At 41.6% G+C, this 23,176-nt stretch overlaps 2 protein-coding genes across 3 annotated transcripts; one reads left to right on the plus strand and one right to left on the minus strand.

Annotated features, from left to right (window-relative positions):
- The first annotated feature begins 4,314 nt into the window (after positions 1-4,314).
- LOC125381094 (pro-resilin-like) lies at positions 4,315-5,352 on the plus strand. The gene has a single exon (XM_048397299.1). It carries the CDS (start codon positions 4,315-4,317, stop codon positions 5,350-5,352), a length of 1,038 nt encoding a protein of 345 aa, XP_048253256.1.
- A 2,895-nt stretch (positions 5,353-8,247) lies between these two features.
- Positions 8,248-23,109, minus strand: LOC124111960 (F-box only protein 31-like). Of its 2 annotated transcripts, XR_007221703.1 has the most exons (10): positions 22,907-23,109; positions 21,203-21,262; positions 19,964-20,040; positions 17,948-18,121; positions 17,303-17,377; positions 15,682-15,788; positions 14,087-14,246; positions 12,955-13,178; positions 9,834-12,662; positions 8,248-9,786 (listed from the first exon to the last, which is right to left on the minus strand). XR_007221703.1 is itself a non-coding variant. In XM_048397384.1 (9 exons), the coding sequence occupies exons 1-9, from the start codon at positions 23,058-23,060 to the stop codon at positions 12,503-12,505; spliced, it is 1,191 nt and encodes a 396-aa protein (XP_048253341.1). In that variant the 5' UTR covers positions 23,061-23,109; the 3' UTR covers positions 8,248-12,502. The 2 variants fall into 2 exon arrangements, 1 of the variants encoding a protein (XP_048253341.1); XM_048397384.1 differs by having other exon boundaries at positions 8,248-12,662.
- Between the last annotated feature and the right edge of the window lie 67 nt (positions 23,110-23,176).

Consider the following 23,176-nt stretch of genomic DNA (forward strand, 5'->3'; position numbering starts at 1 on the left):
CCAAGTTGCATTTCCCAGGAAAAGTATTTTTGGTACAAACATGCTTGAAACCATGGTAACAATAATATGAGATTAGGCATGTCTCATTACAGACCATTCAGTGATGACACTAATCTAGGATGTTATCAGATTTATCACACATTGGACCTCATTAATCCAGACACCTGTTATTGTAATTGTATTGTAATATGTCTGGATAACTGAATACTCTGTGTACCTGTCTAGTTGATGTGGTTAAAATGTCCAGGACAGAGGTAGATAGTATCATGCTCCCACACTCAGCTGTTACCGGTGTGATACAGGATGATAAGTAGTCAGTAGCTAGGTGCTACTATCAGGCACCTGATGATCTTTGGTATGTTTATTGTTGTTCAAAATGCAATGCAAGTATTTCGTTATTTATGCATAGATGTGATGCAGTTCCTCACAGGGATGTTATACCTCATGTAGCTCAGGACGTGCACGTAGGTACCTAGGTGATCAATGTTTTTTGTTTGTTTGTTTTTTGTTTAACGCCACACTGAGAAATATTCCAGCTATATGACGGCGGTCTGTAAATAATGAAGTCTGGACCAAACAATCCAGTGATTGACATCATGAGCATCACTCAACGCCATTGGGATACGATAACATGCATCAACCAAATCAGTGAGTCTGACCTCCCGATCCGTTTAGTCGCCTCTTATGGCAAGCATGGGTTGCTGAAGATCTATTCTAAATCGGATTTTCACGGGTGAAGTGATGAATGTGGCAGCGAGGTCTGCGTGATGAAGGGTCCTCCCTGTGTGGAGGGCCCGGAAATGTCCAGAGAGTTGTATAAATATTTCCACGGTTACCGAGTAGATGTGTTGATGGGCTTCCCGTACTTCCATGTAAGGCGTTACATTATTGTTTGTTTGATCACAGACTGTTTCCTGCTGAAGTCCTAAGTTGGGAAGTAGAGATTAGACCTGGCCAGAGACAAACACCGATAGATATTTGCCATTTGGATTGATGATGGTGCTACTGATAAAAGAGCAGTTCCCTATGGTCCATCGTCTTTAGTCTTCCCCTGATGTGCTATTGCTGGAATAATGCTATAAGTGGTGTAATAACCAACTCACTCACTCACTCACTCAACTGTACTTCGATAACTGATGGAGTAAGTTTGACAGTCTGTGTGTCAAGGACAAAGGACAGAGCTCAAGGTTTGTTAGGCCTGGAATATTAGTGCATTTCGTGATTTTTGTCAGCGGAATAAATGTGTAATTTTTTGTGATAGAATTTCATTTTTTTCCGAAAATAAGATGAGTAGATCCGTGATGCCAAAAGTAAGACCTAATGGCCTAACAAATGGATAACAAGTGGATAACAAGCGGATAACAAGGGGATAACAAGTGGCAGTGGGGTGTGTTCTCTCACGGATGTGTCTGATTGTCCATGTGGGTAGTCTGTGAAGATTGCTCCAGGTGTCTCTGCTGTCATATTGATTGTTGCTTCATGCAGAATTAGAACACTATTCAATGTATAGAATGTGAAGTTTGTCTATATATATTATAGACAGAATATTTTATGTTGTTTCTGCAAAGGAATTTTATGACAGTTGTTTTATTTTGATATTATATGTCTGTTAATACCAGCTATTGCACATGATGGATACTAGTTAGCGCACACTTTTAGTAGGTGTTAAAAGACATCATAGATATGAAACAATACTCATGAGGGGGTCTCAGTGGATATACCGGTACATATTGATTTGATGGTTATTAGTTTGTACTTCCCTTCCATTTTTTAACATATATTTAGACATGTTCCATCTGTATTTATTTCCCCCCCCCCCCCCCCCCCCCTCACACACACACTTCTCCCTCCGTCTGTCCAGACCTCGTGACATCATATTATCATTATCTGGGAATGGAGGTGATTCACATGAGTGAGTGAGTGAGTTGGGTTTAACGCCGCTTTTAACAGTATTCCAGTTATATCACGGCGTGTCAGCTTAATGTGGGAGGAAAGTCGAAGTGATGCAGGTCTCTTTACCACTTCGGTGAAACCCACGAGCACGGGTATGGTGCTGACAAACCTAGAAACATAATCGGGGCAAACCTGGATTCGAACCCACAATCATGGGTTTCTGGCGTGCCCAAGGGACGCAACTCTGCACAGCGAATTGCGCTTTAGACGACTGGGCCACCAAGGCCCCCTGATTCAAAAGAAGCCTGTTTAGTATGTCGATGTATGTGGTGGATTTCATCAAGTCTGTCAACAAGGTTAATTAAGAAGGGGTTGCATGAGAGTGTTTCTACGTCTGTATGTACTTGAGACAATGATACGAGTAGTAGTGAGGCATGTAGGCTGAATAATTACTTAATAATGGCATTATAATAATTGTTGCCTGCCATGTCTAGACAGTGTCTGGTATCCACATCTAGACCATGTCATGTTCACAGTTATTCAACCAAGCAAATATCGGCCATCGGTCCTCTGGTAATACAGAGACACCTGGTGGTCACCTGTTCTATCTACAGTGTGTGAGTGAGTGTATACCTCTCTATCTTGTCTTAAGGCCAGACACATTTAGTTCCTGGTTTTACAAGTGAGTTCTACCCTGTATGCAACAAAAGGGCCAAACACATTGTACATTTGAAGAAACAAACGCTGTTAAATTGATAAAATGCCATGTAAGACCTTCGTGTCAAGATTTTGTTAAAATGAAACACATTATTAATCCTGACCACTTTTTCTTTTACATACCGTATTCGACATAATAAGCGCCCAGGGCGCTCTCAAAATTAGAAATAGGGGGCTCTTATTAGAATATTATTTTGGTGAAAAAAAACAGAGTTGAAAGATCGTAAATTTCGTGGTTTATGCTGACAGCCTGAAATGTTTACATACGACAGATATATTTTTCCAGAATTCAATTGCCCATAATTAAGGGTGCATATAAGACACAAGTGCGTATTATACGCGAATAAATAAGTCTTGTGTACATTGATCAATCGGAAGGGGTGTTAATGATGCCATTGGCGCTTATTAGAGTGGGGCGCTTATTACATCGAATACGGTATTTGTCTACTTGTCATTTTAACCAAGATATTGGTAACATAAGAAATTAGGGTTGGTCAGGTCTGTTGAGGAACTAGATTGCTGTCATGCAGGGGGGTTGCCGATGTGGGTCAGACCCGTGTACTGAAATATACAATAGCTGGATGGGTTTGTCCGGGTACAACAGTTATCTAAGTTGGTGCTGTCTCCATGTTGCTTGTGCCCTATAGTGAAGCACTAGTGTCTAGCGGTGGTAATGTACATGCAAAAAGGAAATATTGAACTCACAATGATACACTCACAAATCTTTTTATTCTTGTCAGATGATTAAAGACATCTTCAGTGACTAAGTCACTGTGGTAGAAACAATAATTTAACAGAATCATGTATAGTTTACACTAAAATATAGCAAAATGCACTGAATGTCCATCAAAACCTATTTCATTTGAAAACTTCTTTTTGTCAGGTTTTTCACACGTTAATTGTTTTCTTTCAAATGTTCTAAATCCACAGAAAGCTCTTTCTGAATTAGTACATTAGCGATTATGAAACAATGAGTATGTTGATGAAACAGTCAGTGGTACCACTGTCCATGCTGATACTCCCCCACTTCGTGGGGCGATATGAAGCGTAAACCATTAGGATGACATCATGCTATTGTTGTGCAGTTGATTCGGAGCCAGGAAGTCACTGGCCATTCTGAACAAAATGTGAATGAGAAGGCCGGGGCATGTTGATTCTACTTCCTGAATCAACAGATCCGAGTGATTTCTTCGAATTAAACCATGTTTTGGTCGATACATATATATATAATTACTTTCTAATTTTGCATAATGACCTCCAGTTGCGTCAGCTTTCTTGGAAAGGTACGCGTTAAGAATGACAAGTTACCTCCTGGCTCAGAATAAACTGCAACAACAATAGTGTGACGTCATCACAATGGCTTAACACTCGTTATTGTTGTATGTTCTTGCCGGAACCTGGGACTGGAGAACCTAGACTTGCCTGTAATATTTTTACCCCCTGCTATGTCTGTGTGTGATTATCAAATCTTTGTGTGTGTGGTTTGCCACTGTGCTACAGTAATGTCATACGTAGGTGTACAGCAACAAGCTATGTTGATTAGGATATGTTGAAAATATTTTTTGATTAATTTGATTGTTAAAACTGCAATTATTTTATGCAAAAATATAATAAATCCATTCCATAAAAAGACATTTGTTATGTGGTGAATGCCAGGGGGATGCAAGGAGGGTGCCAGGGGGATGCCAGGAGGATACCAGGGGGATGCCAGGAGGGTGCCAGGGGGATGCCAGGAGGGTGCCAGGAGGGTGCCAGGAGGGTGCCAGGGGGATGCCAGGAGGGTGCCAGGAGGGTGCCAGGGGGATGCAGGAGGGTGCCAGGGGGATGCAGGGGGATGCCAGGAGGGTGCCAGGGGGATGCCAGGAGGGTGCCAGGGGGATGCCAGGGGGATGCCAGGAGGGTGCCAGGAGGGTGCCAGGGGGATGCCAGGAGGGTGCCAGGGGGATGCCAGGAGGGTGCCAGGGGGGTGCCAGGAGGGTGCCAGGGGGATGCCAGGGGGATGCCAGGAGGGTTCCAGGAGGGTGCCAGGGGGATGCCAGGAGGGTGTCAGGGGGGTGCCAGGGGGATGCCAGGGGGATGCCAGGGGATTGCCAGGGGGGTGCCAGGGGGATGCAGGAGGGTGCCAGGGGGATGCCAGGGGGATGTCAGGAGGATGCCAGGAGGATGCCAGGGGGATGCCAGGAGGGTGCCAGGAAGGTGCCAGGGGGATGCCAGGGGGATGCCAGGAGGATGCCAGGAGGGTGCCAGGAGGGTGCCAGGGGGGTGCCAGGGGGATGCCAGGAGGGTGCCAGGAGGATGCCAGGAGGGTGCCAGGGGGATGCCAGGGGGGTGCCAGGGGGATGCCAGGAGGGTGCCAGGGGGGATGCTAGGGGGATGCCAGGAGGGTGCCAGGGGGATGCCAGGGGGATGCCAGGAGGGTGCCAGGGGGATGCCAGGAGGGTGCCAGGAGGGTGCCAGGGGGATGCCAGGAGGGTGCCAGGAGGGTGCCAGAGGGATGCCAGGGGGATGCCAGGAGGGTGCCAGGAGGGTGCCAGGGGGATGCCAGGAGGGTGCCAGGAGGGTGCCAGGAGGGTGCCAGGGGGGTGCCAGGGGGATGCCAGGAGGATGCCAGGAGGGTGCCAGAGGGATGCCAATGCTGGCATCTTAATGGTTCCCAGGGGAGTTCAGCGAATCAACACTTTTATCAACACTTTGATCAAGGACTGGTCAGCTGGTCAGCTCAGAGTCGGTATTCTGTGTTAGACTGGAGTCTCCATCTTACACTGATACATGGCATCTCAGGGGGCTGGCACTATACAGACACAGACAGACCGACACATACATACACATTCACATGTGCATGCACATCGCTATATAAGTGCGGTGGCCCAGTCGTCTAAGGCGCCGCGATTGGCTGTGCAGAGTTGCATCCAATGGGCACGCCAGAAACCTACGATTGTGGGTTCGAATCCCCATTCGCCCCAATTATGTTTCAAGGTTTGTCAGCACCATACCCGTGGGTATGTGGGTTTCACCGACGTGGTAAACGTCTGAGACCTGCATCACTTCGGGCACACTGCGATATAACTGGAACACTGTTAAAAGCGGCGTGAAACCCAACTCACTCCCTCACTATATAAGTGCAATAATCTTGAACGCAGTGTTAAACCCCATTTCATTTCAAATTGTCAGAACTTGGTTGCCCTCGTGTGATCACACTTCTTAACCAGTGCCTATGCTATCCTATGCTGGTTGTAAGAGGGATCTAATTTGACTGGATGGTTAGACTCCCTGAGTTCAACAGATGTTCTATATACAGATTGAAAGTAATCCTGGGTGCCATTGTACAAAGCAGCCTTACCTCTGTGATTGTTGTAAGTCTGTGTTAAGGTATGGGAGTTGCGATCACCTAAGATGCTAAGATTGCTTTGTACAACGGCATAGAGAGGGGTCGGGGGTTCACAGTGTACCTCCGGTATGGTTCATGGTTCTTGGCTAACTGGACGAATGACTGTTGAGAGGTAATAAAAACAAAACAAAACATTGTTTCGCATCATGTAGCATAAACAATTCATAAAAATGCCACACGGTTCGCAGAAAGCAGAGTGTGGCATTCGTTGCCCGTGCTGCAAGTAGATTCTACACTGGATGCATTGCAGTCGTCAGTTCAGGCTTTTCATTCAATGGAGCAAAACACACTTCATTTTTCGTTGTCGTTGACCAATATTCGTGGTCCTTATAGATATAACGTGGACCAATATTCATGGTCCTTATAGATATAACGTGGACCAATATTCGTGGTTCTTATGGATATAACGTGGACCAATATTCGTGGTCCTTATAGATATAACGTGGTCCAATATTCGTGGTCCTTATAGATATAACGTGGACCAATATTCGTGGTCCTTATAAATGTAAAGTGTGTTCCCATGATAAAGAAGTTGCCATCCATAAATTCTCTTCCTTAAGTGTGGACTTGCTCCTAGAGTTAGTGGTTTAGTCCTAGAGTTAGTGGTTCAGTCCTGGAGTTAGTTGTTCAGTCCTGGAGTTAGTGGTTCAGTCCTAGAGTTAGTGGTTTAGTCCTAGAGTTAGTGGTTCAGTCCTAGAGTTAGTGGTTCAGTCCTGGAGTTAGTGGTTCAGTCCTGGAGTTAGTGGTTCAGTCCTGGAGTTAGTGGTTCAGTCCTAGAGTTAGTGGTTTAGTCCTAGAGTTAGTGGTTCAGTCCTAGAGTTAGTGGTTCAGTCCTGGAGTTAGTGGTTCAGTCCTAGAGTTAGTGGTTCAGTCCTAGAGTTAGTTGTTCAGTCCTGGAGTTAGTGGTTCAGTCCTAGAGTTAGTGGTTCAGTCCTAGAGTTAGTGGTTCAGTCCTGGAGTTAGTTGTTCAGTCCTGGAGTTAGTGGTTCAGTCCTGGAGTTAGTGGTTCAGTCCTAGAGTTAGTGGTTCAGTCCTAGAGTTAGTTGTTCAGTCCTGGAGTTAGTTGTTCAGTCCTAGAGTTAGTGGTTCAGTCCTGGAGTTAGTGGTTCAGTCCTAGAGTTAGTGGTTCAGTCCTAGAGTTAGTTGTTCAGTCCTGGAGTTAGTGGTTCAGTCCTGGAGTTAGTTGTTCAGTCCTAGAGTTAGTTGTTCAGTCCTGGAGTTAGTGGTTCAGTCCTAGAGTTAGTGGTTCAGTCCTAGAGTTAGTTGTTCAGTCCTGGAGTTAGTTGTTCAGTCCTAGAGTTAGTTGTTCAGTCCTAGAGTTTGTGGTACAGTCCTGGAGTTAGTGGTTCAGTCCTAGAGTTAGTGGTTCAGTCCTGGAGTTAGTGGTTCAGTTTCTTTATTTTAATCTATTCAATAAGAGAATCACGTTTAGTTCCCCATATGTGTCATCATAAGAGAATCACTTTTAGTTCCCCATTTATGACATCATAAGAGAATCATGTATAGTTCCCCATATATGTCATCATAAGAGAATCATGTTTAGTTCCCCATATGTCATCATGAGAGAATCACATTAAGTTCCCCATAGATGTAATCATAAGAGAATCACGTTTAGTTCCCCATATATGTCATCATAAGAGTGAGTGAGTGAGTATGGTTTTACTCCGCTTTTAGCAATATTCCAGCAATATCACAGCGGGGGACACCAGAAATGGGCTTCACACATTGTACCCATGTCGGGAATCAAACCCGGGTCTTCGGCGTAACGAGCGAACGCTTTAACCACTGGGCTACCTGACCGCCCCTCATCATAAGAGAATCACGTTTAGTTCCCCATATGTCATCATAAGAGAATCACGTTTAGTTCCCTATTAATTGTATAGGTTCATGTGGTGTTAGAAGGACGGAAGGTAGACACGTGATCGTCGCCTCCCACAATGATTCTCCTCCATGACCTGGATATGACCTTGTACCGGCCTGGGCCAGTATCTTGGGAGCATTGCCAAGGTAACACTGGCATGACAACTTTGTTTGATCTATACACCCTAAATATGAGAATTCAGAATTATTGTTATTAGTTGTTTAAGAAAAAAACACATCTATTTGTACCCAAAGGAAAGGGCCCAGGGTTGTGTAAAACCTCTCACACTGTCCTTGTAGTGACTTCAGTTATACCTGATCTTTCAAAAGCTATACACATCTCTTTCACACTCTTCAAAACTGCTGTATAAAACAAATAAAGTCTCTCCAATGTATAAATAGCTTTATTTGTGTATGGCTATCACATGCTGGTGGGGCAGTGCCATCTCAACAGTACACATCACAGGATCTGGAGCGCAGAAATCAACATATACTTATGGAAAACAATGAGGGAACAATGTTAATTGTCTTGGTAATAGTGGCACCTCATATCCACTGAATACGACAGTCCAGTCCTCAAGATTTCATGGCATACAAGAATTTTCTGTATCTGTCCCCTTATTAATTTCATTCAGTATATATTTGTTCACAAATAAACAATAACATCACATGATCGCTATCTATCACAATCACAACCATCTTCCAATAGTCCAATCAAAATTGTGTAACAAAATCCACATCCGGTTCATCAACTGCAGTGCAGATTTCGGTCAACTGCCGTGCAGATTTCGGTCAACTGCCGTGCAGATTTCGGTCAACTCCAGAAGTTGAAAAACAAGTGAACCATCAACATACTGTCAACAGAAATTTCCCAGATGTTTTGATCAAGATGCTCACGTGGTTTGATGCACTTCGCAAAGTAAGGCCCGTTTTGTTACAATACAGATCTTGATAATCGATCAGATCGTCTTCACTAGGCGCCGCCTTTATGTTTGAAGCAAATGTAAGTGATATGAGAGGTGGATTCTGATTGGTCAATAGAAGGGACATCGAAGGACATAACTCGTAATAGATGCAGGTGGTTCTACAATCAAGCCCAGAAATTCCAGACTTGTTCAGCAAGGGTAGAAAATGGACTTTTACAGTCAGTTAACTCCCTTCCCTTGGGAAGATGATCCCCGACACAATCAGTTTTCACAACCTTGTCACATATCTGATCATAATGACAGTCCATTGGTATAAAATCTCTTTCACTAGTATCTTGTCACAGATCTGATTTTTATGACAGAATATTGGTATAAAATACGAGTATCTTGTCACAGATCTGATTTTTATGACAGAGTATTGGTATAAATCCAATTGTGTTATGACAACAACATTTTCAAACAAGTATTAACCTGGACACCCTTTTCCCTCCTACAACTGTAGGTCTCGGCACACCGGGGTATATAGTGCTATATCTGAACTCTCCAAGTTTTGAATGTTTGGACAATGTCCAGGTGAGGTACAGTACCTCTGTATATTCCAGCTGCAGCCGATGCAGGACTCACAGCTTCATAAACACTCACACACATACTTGTAAAGTGTACGTTATCTCTTGACTACTGGTGGCTATATGCCACTCAACATGTCACAGGAACGCTGCATGCTGGGACGTTACACGATGTCACAGGAACACTGCATGCTGGGACGTTACACGATAACCGCAATAAACTGTTTGAACCATAAGGAAGAGAATTTATGGATGTCAACTTCTTTATTATGAGGATCACAATGTTTCAGAGTATATACTTCATCAGGTGAAGGAGTAAGCATCTTCTCCGAAACATTGTGTTCCCCATAATAAAGAAGTTGGCATCCATAAATTCTCTTCCTTATGTGTATCACTTTTAAATGCCTTTCAGACTTTTTTTTAACCGTCTATTTACCTTATATCAACTTGAGATGAAGCGTCACATCCTTCAGTTCTATTTACGTTATATCAACTTGAGATGAAGCGTCACATCCTTCAGTTCTATTTACGTTCTATCAACTTGAGATGAAGCGTCACATCCTTCAGTTCTATTTACGTTATATCAACTTGAGATGAAGCGTCACATCCTTCAGTTCTATTTACGTTCTATCAACTTGAGATGACGCGTCACATCCTTCAGTTCTATTTACGTTATATCAACTTGAGATGAAGCGTCACAGCCTTCAGGTCTATTTACCTTATATCAACTTGAGATGAAGCGTCACATCCTTCAGGTCTATTTACGTTCTATCAACTTGAGATGAAGCGTCACATCCTTCAGTTCTATTTACGTTCTATCAACTTGAGATGAAGCGTCACATCCTTCAGTTCTATTTACGTTCTATCAACTTGAGATGAAGCGTCACATCCTTCAGTTCTATTTACGTTATATCAACTTGAGATGAAGCGTCACATCCTTCAGTTCTATTTACGTTATATCAACTTGAGATGAAGCGTCACATCCTTCAGTTCTATTTACGTTATATCAACTTGAGATGAAGCGTCACAGCCTTCAGTTCTATTTACGTTCTATCAACTTGAGATGAAGCGTCACATCCTTCAGTTCTATTTACGTTATATCAACTTGAGATGAAGCGTCACAGCCTTCAGTTCTATTTACGTTATATCAACTTGAGATGAAGCGTCACATCCTTCAGTTCTATTTACGTTATATCAACTTGAGATGAAGCGTCACATCCTTCAGTTCTATTTACGTTCTATCAACTTGAGATGAAGCGTCACATCCTTCAGTTCTATTTACGTTATATCAACTTGAGATGAAGCGTCACAACCTTCAGTTCTATTTACGTTATATCAACTTGAGATGAAGCGTCACATCCTTCAGTTCTATTTACGTTATATCAACTTGAGATGAAGCGTCACATCCTTCAGTTCTATTTACGTTCTATCAACTTGAGATGAAGCGTCACATCCTTCAGTTCTATTTACGTTCTATCAACTTGAGATGAAGCGTCACATCCTTCAGTTCTATTTACGTTCTATCAACTTGAGATGAAGCGTCACATCCTTCAGTTCTATTTACGTTCTATCAACTTGAGATGAAGCGTCACATCTTTCAGTTCTATTTACGTTCTATCAACTTGAGATGAAGCGTCACATCCTTCAGTTCTATTTACGTTCTATCAACTTGAGATGAAGCGTCACATCCTTCAGTTCTATTTACGTTCTATCAACTTGAGATGAAGCGTCACATCCTTCAGTTCTATTTACGTTCTATCAACTTGAGATGAAGCGTCACATCTTTCAGTTCTATTTACGTTCTATCAACTTGAGATGAAGCGTCACATCCTTCAGTTCTATTTACGTTCTATCAACTTGAGATGAAGCGTCACATCCTTCAGTTCTATTTACGTTATATCAACTTGAGATGAAGCGTCACATCCTTCAGTTCCATGGCAATATCGAATACTATTTGTACAACAACATATCCAAGCAATCAGACCCTACCCAGATACTCCCTACCCATCAAAAGTTGAGTTGATATTTCTAAATACAAATGGTGTATATGATAGTTATACTTGGTAATTGGTTGCAAAAATATAAGTACATTATGCAATATTCAACCATATAGGACAAATATTCAGATCTGTGCTCCTTGTGGCGGTAGATTCATCACAGTATTTCAAACCATTTTTCCACATAATTGCTACACGATTAAGTAAAATATTTTACAAATTTTGTTACAAAAATATCTCCAGTAGTTTAGATTAGCTACATACTTTCTGCAAGTATCATCACAGTAACAACCTATAAGTCATCAATTGATAATCACTTCGGGGAAAAAGGACAGTTTTTTAGGAATTAGGGTGATAAAATACAATACAAAAGCGAGCATATTGCTTATCAAAACTATATTGGCTATCATGCTCAGCATTAGTAATTGGCACAAGTCCTGTAGTCCTGGCCAAAATGCCCAGCAGTTAAGGTATCATAAGGACTAGTACAAATTTGCCCTTTTTAAGGGGTTTGCTATATGTTATCATTATAAGGACTAGTGGACTAAAACTGTTAGTTTCTACCGCTGATGCTGCTGGTGATCATTATATTTTTTTTTGGCAATTAATTCTTAAATTACTATTTTGCAGTTTACAAATTTATGGAATACAATTTCTGTTAATTGAATATAGCAATTTTTTACACCGTTATCAAGCTGGAGTGATGATGTAAGATTCTACAACGTAACGTCGCTATATGCAATAAACTAGAAGTTGTTATCCATGAAGTTGTACATTTTCTTACTAAATCACCAACTTTTAGAATGCCAATGAAACAGTTACTATTTTTCAAAGCCAATTATTCCACTTATTTTTAATTGCACTCTGTATGGGGTTGTCACATCTGTGAGAACACACTGCAATAATGCCTTGTTGGGAACAATGTCACTAGTTTTTTCTCTCTTTGTTATTTAACACCACAATCAGCAATATTCCAACTGTATGACAGTGGTCTGTAAATATTAGTCTGGACCAGACAATCGAGTGTTTGACAACACAAGCATCGATCTATGAAACTGGGACACGAAGAATTTTATACGCCAAAGAGATAGACTTGTCTATAATGACGATCCCTGGAGATACCCATGGCGCCAGTGATCTGCCGTGTTGCTGCTATCATAGACAGGGGAACTCTAGCACTCGGGAGTACATACTAAAGGACTTTAACTCCAACCACAAAAATCCAAAATTATGGTCATCAAATATTATGAAGTGCCCTGACGACATGGAGGGGTTCGTGAAGCCGTGCCCAGCAATCTGACCTTTCCCATGAAATCTGAAAACAAAATTTTCATATTCAGGATGCATAGATATTAATTCCATATCATGATTGAAAACAAGATTGTCCCAACTTGGGATAACTAGTAGTATGTTTGCATTATTTGCAAAATATGTAAAAAATGCAAAAATACAACCAGGTCCATGTACACCGTTTTCTTGAAATTTTCATTAAAGGTGTATTCTTAAATGTCTAATGCAAGGTGAGCTCCAAAGATCCACAGCCAGTCATGTAGCACCTGTCCTTACCTTGCTCTACACACAGCCAGTCATGTAGCACCTGTCCTTACCTTGCTCTACACACAGTTGGGGGGTGTCTGAATCTCTCGTAGCAGTCGTCGGGGACGTGGAAGGGTTGTGGGGGCAGTTGCTGCAGGTTGACATCAGGAGGCAGTTCGGGGATGTCAATCTCCTCCATCAGCTCTACAGTTCTCTGCTGATCCATGGTGAGGATCATTGGGTGATCCAGATCTATTTGCAAACTCATCTTGTTGGCCGGCACATTTGGGTCGCCCTGATGAGAAAAGCAAAGAATCGTTGAAGATGACAAACATTTAGAGAACAACCAATGACCTGCTAGGAATTATCGGTCTCATCAGGGAAATAATTTTGTATGTTCCGAGCCTTGATGAGGAAGAGACATAGACTTCAATGTTTTGCAACTACTGTAAATTTGAGCCATGAATTTACTGCAAGTCGCTAACAATGACCTTAACTGGATCTGGAAAGTTTTGCGACACCCTGTTTAGATTACCAAAGATCAAAGCTACTTTTGCAGGTGTCATATTAGGAAGTAGGAAGCAGCATGATAGAATGGTAACTCATTGTCAGTCAGTGATTATCAAACTATTGATGCATGTGTTGTAGTTGACAAGGGAGGTTGGAGTAGCGTGTTTATCCAACAGAATAGACTGGCTAGTGAATAGTGATATATTTTTATGGTTACATGCTAGTTTTTCTGTCCTTTGTTGACCTTTTTTTGTCGAAATGTACTTATTATTTACATCCTTTGATAGTCACTATGAAATACTGCTGATGTGACTTTAAATTATAACCCACTCACTCTTGGGTAATTTGCTGAGGCTCTCGTAAAATATATGATGGCGTCTCTGCACCCGATGTGACTTAGAGTTACCTCCCTTGGTTGTAAACAACCATAGCAGAATTGATCATTTGAGAAGTTTCATAAGGTGACAGTTTTTTGTGATGGCTGTCTAAAATGTTTGCCAATGTTGTTTATAATATTCAAGGATCCCCAAAAAGGTATTTCTAAACATTATTTAAGTAGCACATTTATTTGTGAAAGAGAGAAATTTCCTTTGGAGTCAAAATCATGTAGATTTGATAATACCAGGGGATAAAATCAGAGTTCAGGATTTTAATGTCAAGGCAGAATAATTGATGACTGATCCCGACGCTCACCGTTATCTTCCTTCCTTCCGCCTTCTTCTCTGTATCACTGTAGGACAGCTGTATAATCTCGTTGCCATGACCACCGTAGTTGCCCTTGAACAGTCCCGGCTGTATCGGAGCCCCTGGCTTCACTGGCTGCTCCGTGATCCGCATCATGGGGTAGGAGCATCTGTGGAAGGGAAGCAATAAACGTTTAACCAGGTCTTGGTGAGAGTGATTACTGCTTAATGCCGCATCATGGGGTAGGAGCATCTGTGGAAGGGAAGCAATAAACGTTTATCCAGGTCTTGAGTGAGTGATTACTGCTTAATGCTGCATCATGGGGTAGGAGCATCTGTGGAAGGGAAGCAATAAACGTTTAACCAGGTCTTGAGTGAGTGATTACTGCTTAATGCTGCATCATGGGGTAGGAGCATCTGTGGAAGGGAAGCAATAAACGTTTAACCAGGTCTTGGTGAGAGTGATTACTGCTTAATGCCGCATCATGGGGTAGGAGCATCTGTGGAAGGGAAGCAATAAACGTTTATCCAGGTCTTGAGTGAGTAAGTGATTACTGCTTAATGCCGCATCATGGGGTAGGAGCATCTGTGGAAGGGAAGCAATAAACGTTTATCCAGGTCTTGGTGAGTGAGTGATTACTGCTTAATGCTGCATCATGGGGTAGGAGCATCTGTGGAAGGGAAGCAATAAACGTTTATCCAGGTCATGAGTGAGTGATTACTGCTTAATGCTGCATCATGGGGTAGGAGCATCTGTGGAAGGGAAGCAATAAATGTTTCACCAGGTCATGAGTGAGTGAGTGAGTGATTACTGCTTAATGCTGCATCATGGGGTAGGAGCATCTGTGGAAGGGAAGCAATAAACGTTTATCCAGGTCATGAGTGAGTGAGTGATTACTGCTTAATGCCGCATCATGGGGTAGGAGCATCTGTGGAAGGGAAGCAATAAATGTTTCACCAGGTCATGAGTGAGTGAGTGAGTGATTACTGCTTAATGCTGCATCATGGGGTAGGAGCATCTGTGGAAGGGAAGCAATAAACGTTTATCCAGGTCTTGGTGAGAGTGAGTGAGTGATTACTGCTTAATGCCGCATCATGGGGTAGGAGCATCTGTGGAAGGGAAGCAATAAACGTTTATCCAGGTCTTGGTGAGAGTGAGTGAGTGATTACTGCTTAATGCCGCATCAGCAGTCTTGTAGCCAACATGTGAATATGAGCGCTGACGGCCGCTTGGAACAATGGCTAAGTTCGTGATAATGCGCTCGCTTTAATCACATAGTCACAAGTTCCAATCCCAATCCCAAGGGGTTTTCCAGGGAGAATAAAATGTTAAACTTCTTAACTTAAATTGCACTTTCTTATTATTTTTAACAAAAGCATAAAATTCTTATGATTTCTACAAAATATATCACCAATAGTAACAGATGCCGAAGTTCAGCACCCTCAGTTAGGCAGTTTCAGAGGTGCTTACACACCCAAATTGCAGTTGGAGTGAAATATTTCAGCAAATCAAGGCCACAGTTTAAAAAAATGAAAACAGTGTCTTGAGATAAGACTCCCTCTGATCATAACGCAGCGCAATACTGACACTCGGTGTTGACTCACCCCAGCTGTGTGGTGACGAGGAACTTCATGAGCAGCAACTCCTGGCCATGGACGAAGAACTCACTTGGAGGACGGCCTGTCTCCTCCGTCAACCACTCCTCGAACTCCTGCACACACATGAAGCAGCGGCCATTTAACATTCAGTGTGGGAGAAGCCAAAGGGAACCATCTTCCCGAGGCAAGGGAGTTAACTGTCCATAAAAGTCCAGATTCCACCCTTGCCGAACGAGGCTGAAATTATGGCGCTATATTTTGGCTAGACTAATGAGTCTATGCGTAGTCCAATAAAAATGAAATCAACATCTAGTTCATAAACAACATGGCGACTGCCGTGCAGATTTCGGTCGATTGCAGGATTTGCAGAGCAAGTGAACCGTCAACTGGGCATCAACAGATATTTTCCAAATCTTTTTATGTTTGTTATTGAGGTACTCAATTGATTTGATGAACTTTGCGAAACAAGACCTGTTTTACTACAATCAAAGATCTTGATTATCGATCAGACCGTCTTGACAGGGCGCCACCATTTTGTTTGAAGTAGTTGCAAGTGCTATGAGAGGGGGAATCTGAGTGGTCAATATGGGGGACACAGAAGGGACATAACTCATAATAGCCAGTGGTGGCGCTACCATCGAGCCCAGAAATTCCAGCCTAGTTCAGCAAGGGTGGAAATTGGACTTTTAAAGTCAGATAACTCCCTTGCCTCCAAAAGATGAGGGGAGCCAGACAATTATATTTTGACCCACAACACAACAAATATATATAGTATAGCATAAATAGTATGGGCATGCTAGATGTTCTGAAATTATAGACTTTTTATGTTCTTGAGTAAAATTCTGAAGGACAAAATAATTATATCTAGCATTTTTGACAGATTTTAAAATTATTTTTTTAAATCCCTGGTTGTATGCAATACAAAATGGTTGCCCCTATGTGCAAAATACTTTCTGGCATTGCCTTGTGCACTGATCTGGACTGCTTCTGGCTGTGATCAGGAGTGACACATCCTTTTTGTCCATCCAGAATCCTGGGCACCCAGAATCATCCTAGTGCTACACGAATATTCTAGCTCTAAATGAGACCCGTAAAGATTCCAGGTTAGATAATAATAAATAACCAGTTCCAAATATAGAATTCTATTTTCTTGTGTCTTTTATTTGTGTATTTTGACAGGAATACAGAGTGAATACACTATGCCTTTTAGACAGTGGTCACATGTAACAAATGTTACATTTGGGATAACACTTTCTTAGAAAAGTGGGGCGGTCAGGTAGCCTAGTGGTTAAAGCGTTCCTAGACCCAGGTTTCGATTCCCGACATGGGTACAATGTGTGAAGCCCATTTCTGGTGTCCCACGCTGTGATATTGCTGGAATATTGCTAAAAGCGGCGTAAAACCATACTCACTCACACATTCTTAGAAAAGTACAGATTCAAGTACTTTTTTAGATTGAGTCCCATCCAGGATTCGAACCCCACATTCAGAATGTGACACCTAATTACCATCTTGGTGGCTAAGTGGGTTGGATGACAACCCAGGACACCATCCATCACATAAGCTCATTAGACTTTCAGTCAGATGAACTAAATATCAGAGTTTGTTAAAGAATGGAACTCAGTACCTTCTGTTTCCCCTCAGGGTGTTGGTGGTTGTTGTTTTCAGAACATTGAAACACCAGCAGGCTCCCATCTTCTCGCTACAACAGAGTAACACACATGTACTGTATCTACGACAATTTGGTTGGGGGGGGGGGGGAGAGTAAGGTACTAGCTGGCTATCATGTTAAAAAGTGGGGACGATGGGCAGCCATTTTGCATTTTTTGGTTTACAGATTGATTGCTAGTTTTACAACTTGGCAAGGTCGATAATAATACAATGATGAATCACAGTGGACCACAGAGAATCACAGTGAACCACAGAGAACTGCACTGAATCACAATGAACAACAATGTACCACAATGAATCACAGTGAACCACAAGGACCCACAATGAACCACAGTAAATCACAGAGTATCACAATGAACCAGAGTGAATCATTACTTCCCTTGACTAGGTAGTCTCACTAGTCTTTACACAGATTTCGGTAACAACCTATCAACAGTCTTTCCTGACAAGAAACTACAGTGAAATCCTGTTAGTCTGAACACCCTGATTTATGGACAACGACTGCTTAGTACAAGTTCACTTCCACCAAGGGACATTACTCTGACAATTCCCCACAGTGCCTTGAGTAACAGGGCTTCCGAGTAGATGTTTTCCCTCTTACCCAAAGCAGTTGGCCCTTGTGGGGGCCATTAAACCCCTTCAGACAGAACACCTCCAGTGTGGACCGGTCCAGGGCCATGCTCATGGAGAACAGGGGCCGTATCCTCAGTGGTTGGTCGACATGAGGGTCCACAGGGGGGAGACATTCTCTGCCTTTGATACATCCCCTGTCAAACTGGGAGGAGAAAGTCAACTGTAGGGTAACTTCCTGGGGAACGTCACTATCTTAAAAAGTTCACTGCAGGATATGGCATGGCTTACTGGAACATTTTTTATGTGTATGTTATGGATTCCAACATGAATATACCGTATTCAACGTAATAAGCGCCCAGGGCGCTCTCAAAATTAGAAATAGGGGGCGCTTATTAGAATATTATTTTGAGTTGAAAGATCGTAAATTTCGTGATTTATGCTAACAGCCTGAAATGTTTACATGCGACGGATATATTTTTCAAGAATTTAATTGCCCATAATTAAGGGTGATATAACACACGAGTGCGTATTATACACGAATAAAAAAGTCTTGTGTACATTGATCAATCGGAAGGGGTGCTGATTGGGATTGTTCACTAGCCAATATATTAGCAAATATCGCCGTGGGCGCTTATTAGAGCGGGGCGCTTATTACGTCGAATACGGTAATATATCTCTAATTGTCCTCCTAACATTAGACTAACATTTAGTTCCAGAAATAAACTTATCTTAATATTCAAAAATATATATCTATAAAATAGATAATATAATCCAAATGGAGCCCAGAACAATGCTTAATTTCAGGCCTAGAGCTGAGGCAATCTAGACTTGACAAATCTTTCTAGACACGAGTTGGATTAATTTTATAATTTATTCTCTAGGATCTGGGAGGCAGACTATCAAAACATAATCGTCTCACAGTCGGACATAATACATTGATTATTAGATCTTTATCCCCAACCATCTCACTACCAAACTGCCACCTCACATCATTTTGAGGTCGTCGATACAGACATGGAAGTATAATTTAAATTAAATTTCTTGATTTTCAGATTTTCTGGGAAAAATAAACAAATATATTTGTTGTCATGACTGAATGAGGCTAAATATACAAATACAATGTTATTAAACAACATCCAAACTCACCAACATGTTATAAGTCACGCAACCCTTTATTAATGTCAACTTTAGAATAAAATCAGTCAACCTAACTAAACCTTAATCAACCCTACCTTAATGTTAAAGTGTCAACTCTACCTACCTTTAATCAACCCTACCTTAATGTCAAAGTGTCAACTCTACCTACCTTTAATCAACCCTACCTTAATGTCAAAGTGTCAACTCTACCTACCTTTAATCAACCCTACCTTAATGTCAAAGTGTCAACTCTACCTACCTTTAATCAACCCTACCTTACTGTCAAAGTGTCAACTCTACCTACCTTTAATCAACCCTACCTTAATGTCAAAGTGTCAACTCAACCTACCTTTAATCAACCCTACCTTAATGTCAAAGTGTCAACTCTACTTACCTTTACTCAAAGCTACCTTAATGTCAAAGTGTCAACTCTACTTACCTTTACTCAACCCTACCTTAATGTCAAAATGTCAACTCTTACCTACCTTTACTCAACCCTACCTTAATGTCAAAGTGTCAACTCTACCTACCTTTACTCAACCTTACCTTAATGTCAAAATGTCAACTCTTACCTACCTTTACTCAACCCTACCTTAATGTCAAAGTGTCAACTCTACCTACCTTTAATCAACCCTACCTTAATGTCAAAGTGTCAACTCTACCTACCTTTAATCAACCCTACCTTAATGTCAAAGTGTCAACTCTACCTACCGTTACTCAACCCTACCTTAATGTCAAAGTGTCAACTCTACCTACCTTTATTCAACCCTACCTTAATGTCAAAGTGTCAACTCTACCTACCTATATTCAACCCTACCTTAATGTCAAAGTGTCAACTCTACCTACCTTTAATCAACCCTACCTTAATGTCAAAGTGTCAACTCTACCTACCTTTAATCAACCCTACCTTAATATCAATCAGTCCTCCATAATGACCTACTTCTGGCTGCCACTTTCCAATGCAGTTACCAAACTTATGCAGCACTGAAAGATAAAGACAGTAACCAGGGTTAAAATACATGCCAAAACATTTTAGTTGACAAGGATTTGCTTTATTTCAGGGGCAGATTCAACAACAAATTTGTATGGTGGCAGCAGGGCTTGCTCCTTTCAAAGGTCACTGGCCCTTCTCCGAACTAACTGGCCCAGAACTAAAGGTTGGAGGTCACAGGGGGGGCTCAGAAAATTTTAGAACTCCTCACCCCGAAAACATCATGTCCTGCCCTCTGAGATTAAATCTTGGCTTCCATTTGCCTCATTTCGATGTTATGAGCAAATAAAGTTGTGTTGTTGTACCAGTGTTCGAAATACCTGCCTGCCTGACCGTCCGAGGCGGGTTGATTTCAACTCGGGCTGCCAGATTTTCAAATCCCCCTGCCCGACGGTCGGGTTATATTTCATATGTGAAAATATTCAAAATATTTCCCGATGATAAGCATTAATTCACATGTAAAGATGAATGATAAAATGTATCCAAAAAGAAACCCTGTTAGCTTATCCTGAGAAACATATGATTATAGTGGGCAGGCAGGTTTTGGTCAGGGCTGGCAATTATTTCAGCTAGCCAGTCCTGTGGTCTGGCTGAAATGTTTGGGAGTTTCATACCCTGGTTGTACACAACATTACAGAATGGCCGCCAGTTGTGTCATTCTACCGAGATGATCTTTGAGTGAACCATTCACACAACCTCAACCTCAACCTCATCTCCACTAAAAACACTCCTGGGCTAAGGCAAATTGTTTGTCCAGGCAAGTTTCATTAACGTGACTAAAGACATTCAAATACAACTTACTTTGACATCTCAAAGTTTATGGAGTCAGTCTAACAGTTAATGATTACAGAACTTACACAGTAACAACATCCTTGTTGAACACATGACACTTATTACAGCATCAAGGCCTTGAAATATCTACCTCATATATTGTCCCACTTTAATTTTCAAAAAATGTTCATTACTCATATCGGGTGGTTTGGTAGCCTAGTGGTTAAAGCGTTTGCTTGTCAAGCCGAAGACCCGGGTTCAATTGCCAACATGGGTACAATGTGTGAAGCCCATTTGTGGTGTCCCCCACTGTGACATTGCTGGAATATTGCTAAAGGCGGCGCAAGACCCTACTCACTCACTCATAACTCTTATCCAACTTACCCTTTGTATAAAACTGTTTGTATGTGAGGTCCCATCCTTCCACTTCATCAAAACTGTAATCTGAAGAAGAAGCCAAGGGTTTGTCTTTGTATTTGTCATGCGTACACTTCTGTTTAACACAGACAGTTTCACTAAGAACAGGAATTTTATCATCCGACATTTCAAACAATTACTCACTTGTATGTAGTGTAACACCCACTTCTGTACTGGTATATGTATGGAAGTTATCAGAAAATTCCAATATACAGTTCAGTATAGACACTATATAATGAGTTATGTAACTTTAATCTGCCAGGATCCTCACGTCATTGGCTGGAAACCCAAATGTGACCCCATTATGAGCCTTAGTTTTGAGCCTTGGTTTGTCAGCACCATCAGTGCTGTGGGTTTATGAGTGATAAACAGGGCCTGCATTGCCATAGGCTTCCCTTTCATGACAAAAGCATCTGAACTCAGAGCAAATTTACAATATGTCTGCCACTGCAAATAATGTTTAAAACTGTCTAAAAGATAGTGTTTTTCATGGGGAGTTATAACCTTGACCCTAACCCTAATAACACACCATATATAGGCATGTATGTTGATGTGCAGAGCTTGGCATAGCAACAGAATTACAAATGGCGGGCTAACATGTAAGATCGACTGCCGCACCAGATTACTATGCCTCAATTACTTTTTCAAAATCCAATGAAGACATATAAAATGGTTCATAACAGATTTGAGAATACTACTACTTAAAATGTTAAAACCTTACAATTAGTGAGTTTAATAAGTTGAGAACATATTGTTAACTTCTATCTCCCATTCCCTTGCTCACTGTGTATACCACCTACCAGTCAGTGTTTGATATAAAATAAAACAAATTGCCAGGCAGCCATCAGGACCCACAGACTTTAGAAGCTTAAGACTTTGATGAAACTCTTCAGGCCCTCATCAAAAAGACTGCAACTTGTGAAAAGTAAATCAACATGTATATTTACTGGAGAACATAAGGACCCATACAAATTTGAAACTTGAGCCCATTATACCATTATCTAGCCATTAGCCATTTGGGGGTCTGACAGTCAGGACAAGACCCTGTTTCAAGCTGGATCTTGCCTTGACTGTTGCTCTGACTCAAAATTGCAATTGTCAACAGTGTGAGCATCAATCAGTCCATATCCATACATGCAGTAATGATATACGTGGATATGTCAGAACACAAACAATTTAAAGCGTTGGAGAATGTGTAATCTCATGGTAGCACAGCTGCTGGTTCATTGATAGTCTGTCATACAGACCGTGAAAGAAATATATTCAATACAGACCTTGCAATCTTGCAAGTCTATAATAGTTGGCAAGTCTAGATTACTGCACTTTCAGTTTCTGAAAATGAAGAGACTCTCCAGCATTAGAAATTTGCACTAGTCCTATAGTCCTTGCCAAACTGCCCAATAGGTAAGGTATCATAAGTACTAGTAGAAATTTGTCATTATTAAAGGTTTTGCTATATGTTATCATTATAAGGACTAGATCTAGTGGACAAAAACAGTTAGTTTCTATCGCTGCTCTCGGGTTTCCTTTTCATTATATTGTACTAACATAATTTAAAAACGTTATTTCTGTAAAATACTGTCGATGTAGAGACTAGATGTTAGTCTAGTTCAGTGATAGAGTGTGGGTTATGTAACCTAGCTGCTAACTTGGAAATGAGAGACAACTCACCTTGCCCGCATCGATGTTGCCATAACGACTCTAAACTAACTAAATCTCTACACTGTTTACTGACAAGAGCAACCGTAGCGAGATCTGACGATGATAGAAATTTCAGTACATGAGCAATTAATTCAGGTGGCAGTTGTAAGATATTGAGTGTCATACTCCAGACTGTTTGTTTACATTGTCAGTAACTTCCGGACAGTAGTTACAAAAAGTTGGAATTGACTCCGTACAGCGACGATGCAGGTGCTTGGAGTGTAAGCTCCACACCACCGC

The sequence above is a fragment of the Haliotis rufescens genome, unplaced genomic scaffold (assembly GCF_023055435.1).
Source record: "Haliotis rufescens isolate VD_foot unplaced genomic scaffold, xgHalRufe1.0.p SCAF_17, whole genome shotgun sequence".
Classification (NCBI taxonomy): Eukaryota; Metazoa; Mollusca; class Gastropoda; order Lepetellida; family Haliotidae; genus Haliotis; species Haliotis rufescens.